Here is a 6,000-nt window from a genome sequence, read left to right as displayed (position 1 = left end):
GTTTACAGTCAAATTGTCAGATCATATATATGCCCTATATGCCTAGAGGAGCACAAGGCATAGTGCTGTATGACCCAAGAAAATATTAATATTACTCCCTCCCGTAAAACTTGAACTATTGCCTATTAGAATTCATATTTCAAACCAAATGAAGTTACGGTATTATACAATTAAAGTTTCTAAAAGCTAATTTATACATAACACTTCCATATAACAAATCTAAAACATATGGATATATCGTAGTCTGAACTAAAAGTTAATGGGCTACATACTTTCCAAATAATCACTTTCTTGTGACTCGCGCGAGTAAATTGCATCAGATCCGTATTTCTGACATGTTGAATCTTGTGAAAAATAAGATTACGCACTATAGCTGTACGCACCACAATAGAATATATATTCCACTATAACCTTTTACTTGCATCTGCTTGTTGGAGAGAGTAAACATTCGTCAACACATCGGAGCAAGCAGCGACGACAAAGAGACGGATATCCCTCTCACACTGTTCGACAATGTCTGTCCATCGCGCACTAAACTTCTCGCAGCAAACCTGGGAATCTTTCCCTCTCTCCCATCCATCTCTCGTGGCACCTTTGCATTGCGAGTGCTAAACAATGCGGCTGCCTGACAGACAAGACACGTTTCTTGCGGCACGTACAGACAGAAGACTCGCGTCGTACCCTCCATGTGCCGTCCTCGCCCCAATAATGCATGAATGCACGTCTTGCTACAACTCGATATGCTTCACAAGCTGTAAGTCCTCACATGCACTTTTGGCTGTCCTGTGCACCACAGCAACAAGAAATCTAAGTGCCCAGAGTTCAAGGATGATGAGAGACAGACAGAGAGAGAAAGGTAAGGGGTAAGCAAAAGATCAGACACAACGCATCAAGGCTCAGGAAGAAGAAGAAATGGTCACAAGCGGATAACAATCCAGCACAAGGGGTGGTAGGCTGGTAGCACCAACCCGATAGAAGGAACACCGTGGTGCCCTGTCCAAAGACTCCAAACACAGTTTCCACAGTAGCTGATGACACTATACCTCTGGTGAGAAAAAGAAAGAGAAGTACAACAGTAATAGGAGGAGAGAGGGAGGGAATCTCGATCCCATGTCACGGTCACATACACAGGCTGCTGTAACGTGAGCTACGCTGGCACGTGTATGCAGCCATGACACAGGGCGCGCGCGCGCGCGCGCACACGAACACTAGTACACTAGACGGTAAAAAGATTACAGAAGTAAAACACACACTTGATCAATCACCTTTCCATGTTTCTCAAACAATTTACATCATCGTCACCTTCCCTTGCGAACCAAACCCCTCCATGCCGCCGTCCTGGCCGTGGCCGCCAAGCAAATTACCAGCGGCTGAGCTCATGAGCAGCTGCTTGATCTCCTCGTAGTTGTACTCGACTGGTCCCTGAGCCTGGTGATGATCTTGAAGCAGAAGCAACCTGTGGTCTTGCTCGATGCCATTGTTGTAGCCGTAGAAGCCGTCCAAGCTCAGCTCCTTGCCATGGCCAAATTGCTGCTGGCTGTGCGCACCGTCCGACGAGCTGCAGCTCTGCTGGTCGCTGCCGAACACTATCATGCTGACGCTCTCCTCCTTCACCACATGGTGGTGAAGCTGCTGCTGCCTCGCGCCGTGTGCGTGCATCAGTGAAGTGGCGTTTGGAATGGCAATTCCAGCGCTCAGCATGTAGTCTTGGGACGGTGGCAGTGTTAATGCAGGGATGATTGGGTCGTGGAGGGAGCCGGCGCTGGGGAAGAAGCCATTGTAAGTTGGTTGGGCTAAGGAGGGTGATGAGTGAGGGAGCATGAGATTCAGTTGCCGGTGCTGCTGCCGCGGTGCGCGGTGAGGGGGAGCGGCTGTGGTGGAGCTTCCCAGAAGTTTCTTCTTCAGTTTGGTGTTCCAGTAGTTTTTGATGTCGTTGTCGGTCCGGCCGGGGAGCTGCGACGCTATGATCGACCACCTGAAATGTATGCATGAATCATATGCATTCCTTCCTTTGGTCGCCCCTGTTCTTTCTTTCTCATGTTGAAGAGAGGTATTCAACGAGAACTTGATAGATTTTCATGACTACCAGTTTGTTAACACCTCAGTTATACATCTTTAGTTCACATATACACCATCTTTTTTTATGTTCTTGTACCTTGTTAGAGCAAAAATGATCATGCATGTGTGTGGACTATGTGGAGTTATTTTGGGAAAGCACAAAAGAAAAAAGAAATAATGTTATTCCAAATAGGAATCCCATGTTTTTACCTGCTTCCTATACTTGCATACATGCTGCAGATGACCCTGTCTTCATGCTCAGTGAACTCCCCATGCTTGATGTTGGGCCTCAGGTAGTTTAGCCATCGAAGCCTACAGCTCTTGCCACATCTCCTCAACCCTATAGAGATTACAACAAAATGGGCATTAGAATCCTAAACTCCAACACGAAGTTCATCATTTGAACACAAGAAAAGACAATAATAAGTAGCATGCAATTAAGAAAATAATCCACCACATGGCAAGGGTCAAAGACAAGCTTTTGGTGAGAAACCTAGGACTTTGACATGCTACTACAATTAAGAGTCCTACAGTCGCATGATGCCCAACTGCAAACCTAGCTAGAGACATCATTAGTCCTAAAAGTATAAAGAGAGCCACAATCCTTATTAATGCACTACATATGCAAGAAAAGAGAAATGATAAAACAAAAGAATCAAAATCTGAATGAAAAATACAACCAGGAAATAGACTTCGACTCTGTCCAAATCACCAATCCGAGATGATTAGCAGTGTATCCTTAGTAGAGACATTGTTCTTGAACGCATGAAAGAATTTATATATGATTCTAACTAAAACTAATCCAAAAGGAAAATTGTTAAGGCAATGAGTCCAAGATTTGTAGAAGATCTAAGAGCATGAAAGACTTAATTAGACTCATATTTACCAGACCAGCATGCATATATACACATAGAGGGAGGTGGGACAGCAAAGCTGAATTCCAAGTTCCATTCTTTTCTTTTTTATACAAGAGGTCTCAAAACTCTATTAAAGTGATCTCAGAGAGATCAAGAAAAGAACAAAGCAAATAAATATCAAAGGGAAGACAAACATCAGCAACGAAGAACAAAGAGCATTTAGACTCAGCCTCCTGACTACTTAAGTCCCCAAAGAACATATGATACATCTTTGACCTACAGCCATACCTGCTTTCTGTGGAAGGGCAATCCAGTTGCCGCCGGTGCCATGCTTCTCGATGAACTCCTTGAGCTTGGTATCCTCCTCAGGAGACCACGGCCCTTTCTTCACGTTGTTCTTATCGCAACACGGAGCTCTCCCCATGAAATCACAACAAAACGATGTGCCCAAACGAATCTAAAGGCAACACTTAGCTACCAAGTCCCACTGTTCGTCTGCTCCTAACCTTTTGTTAATTTTCTAGCTGCCTGGGGCAGGCTGCTTGCCCTGCGCTTTCTAGCTAGATGGCATAGAAACACTGCCTTTCAGAGGCACAGAAAGCAAGGAGAGAAAGAAAGAAAGCAAGGAGAGAAAGAAAGAAAAGAGAGAGCATGCAAAACGCAACAAGAGCACAGAAAAAATATATAAGACTGACAAGAGAGACGGTCAGTCAGGCCGGAGAGAGAGAGAGAGTTGGTGGTAAGAAGTCAATGTGTAGGCTTGTATTTGTTTGGTTTCAATCACTTCTGCTTGATGGTTGGTCCCTTCAAATCTCAGCACCGGAGAAAAAGGTTCACTAGTTTCATAAGCGAGTCTTACCCCACCATGTACAGCCCTCTCTTTCTGTAAACAAAGTACACTTGCACATGGAATCGCCCAAGGCGCGTGTTTGTTTGCAGGTAGTCTGGCATCCGGCCGTATGGTAAATCAGTATGTACTTCTGATAAATGTAGAGTTTCCCTCGAGAAAATTTCATACGTACGTTTTTGGAGAGATTAGTAAGCGGATACATGTCACATGATGGATTGTCTAGCTGTCAGGGATATAACTATCTTTAACAATACAATATATTTTTCATATGAGTAGTTAGATAGGAAATTAAGTACAACCAGGGTCATATTTTTTTTAATACAGGGAAACTCTCTCTCTATTACTATCGTAATGGAACCACCATTTAAGTATCTTATATCTAGTCAGAAAGGATAGAACTAGAAAGCTAAAAGTTCAACAGAGAAGACCTGATAGAACTAGAAAGCTAAAAGATCAACAGAGAAGACCTGATATACAGGGTCATATTTGGTTTGAGAAAATCAATTAATGTGCGGTCTATATACTGTCTGATTTGATTGTTTAATTTTAGTAATTAACGTTTAAGGAAATGGCTGTAGTATTCACATTCGAGGCCCGCTGGAACAACGGAACTTCACAGGATTCGTTAAGCGTGAATTAATCTTGTTTAGCATCTTGAAATTAAGATCGGTGTAAGAAAACAAGCTACTACACAAAGTATTATCCACCCCGCCTCTTCAATACCGGTTAAAAAATAACTGGCAGTGATAAGGCATCACTATCGATTCATAAGGTCCAATGACCGATCAATCATTGAGCCGTTGAGAATCGACAGTGATACGCACGATCACCGATCATTTTTATTACAACCCAGCAATGATGCAACACTACCAGTTCATGTAATGAATTGGCAGTGATACTTATGTTATCACTACCGGTTGGTTCCAAAAACCGGTAGTAATGAATCACTTTCGGTTGGTATCATGGACCAGCATTAATGAAGAAGTATCATTGTCGTTTGGTTCCTAAAACCATAGTGATGTGTCATAGTATATAGTCATTTCTGGCCCCCAAGCATGAGTAGAACAGAGGAGCTCTGTTCTGCTCGGTGGCTTTGCTCGACGTGTGGTGGCTCTTTGTGGCGAGCTTGTATGATGAGGCTTCAAAATTTGGTGGAATTCATATGACCTCGGTGCTCTAAGGTTAGTAAGTTCATCTACATTTTATTTGGATTTGCTTCCTAGATTGCTCTAAATTTTGAACATTGGCACTTGTTCATGATGATTAATTTTGAAGGAGCTAGAGTTCCAATTGACTTAGTGAATTTAAGATAATTGATTTTAGTTATACATTATCTAGGTTAGTAAGTTGAGCTACATTTTATTTGTATTTAGATTTACTTGCTAGATTGCTCTATATTTTGAAAATAGGTGCTTGTTTCATTCCATGATGATGAATTTTGAAGGAGCTAGAACTCCAATTGACCCGGTAAATTTAAGATAATCAATTTTAGTTTTGCATATTCTATGTATCAATTTATTTATCATTATATTCTATTCTGTTGATAATAATTAATTAAACTAATTGTTGTTTCATAATAATGCAATGGATTTGTAATAATTGATAAAATTGCAGATGGACCGAGTATGGATGTACAATGCTGGCTGTAACGGCCTAGAGTTTTTAACAGTGTGGATGCTTTTTTTTAGCATTGTCGCAGCATACAAGTCAATTAATTGTGATGAATATATATATTGTTCGCACTGATTGCAAGAATAAGAAGCAGTTTTTAAGCATAGAGCAGATCTGTACATACTTTTCTTCAAAGGGGTTTCAAGCCTGGCTATACCCATTGGACCAAACATAGTGAAGATGAGAAGTTTGAACATGAAGGACAACTCAATGTCGATGAAGACAGAGACAACGATACGATGGCTGATGGAGATAATGAAATGCTAGCATTCGAAGATGCTTCGGTCCATGACGATAAACATGACATAGATCATATGTTGTGTGATGGGGAGGGGGACTTCATCAATGAGAGACAACATCAAAAGTTCCAGCATATGATAGAGAACTCTAAAACACCCTTGTTCCCGAACTGTAAGGATGAACACACAAAGCTGCATACGAGGCTGACACTGCTAGAATTGAAGGGTAGTAATGGCTGGTTGGATAAGAGCTTCAACAAGTTGTTATATTTCTTGGGTGACTTGTTACCAGAGGGGAACGTGTTTGCCTGAAACCATGTACTAG

The 6,000-nt window shown here is 41.9% G+C and overlaps 1 protein-coding gene across 1 annotated transcript; it reads right to left on the bottom strand.

The window, feature by feature from the left end:
- Positions 1-949: 949 nt before the first annotated feature.
- LOC133888812 (transcription factor RAX2-like) lies at positions 950-3,530 on the bottom strand. The gene is made up of 3 exons (XM_062329185.1): positions 3,204-3,530; positions 2,269-2,398; positions 950-1,975 (listed from the first exon to the last, which is right to left on the bottom strand). The coding sequence occupies exons 1-3, from the start codon at positions 3,337-3,339 to the stop codon at positions 1,288-1,290; spliced, it is 954 nt and encodes a 317-aa protein (XP_062185169.1). The 5' UTR covers positions 3,340-3,530; the 3' UTR covers positions 950-1,287.
- Positions 3,531-6,000: the final 2,470 nt, after the last annotated feature.

The sequence above is a fragment of the Phragmites australis genome, chromosome 13 (genome assembly GCF_958298935.1).
Source record: "Phragmites australis chromosome 13, lpPhrAust1.1, whole genome shotgun sequence".
In the NCBI taxonomy this organism is placed as follows: Eukaryota; Viridiplantae; Streptophyta; class Magnoliopsida; order Poales; family Poaceae; genus Phragmites; species Phragmites australis.
The sequence above is the reverse complement of the archived record's forward strand: the minus strand, read 5'-3'. Positions and strand labels throughout refer to the sequence as shown.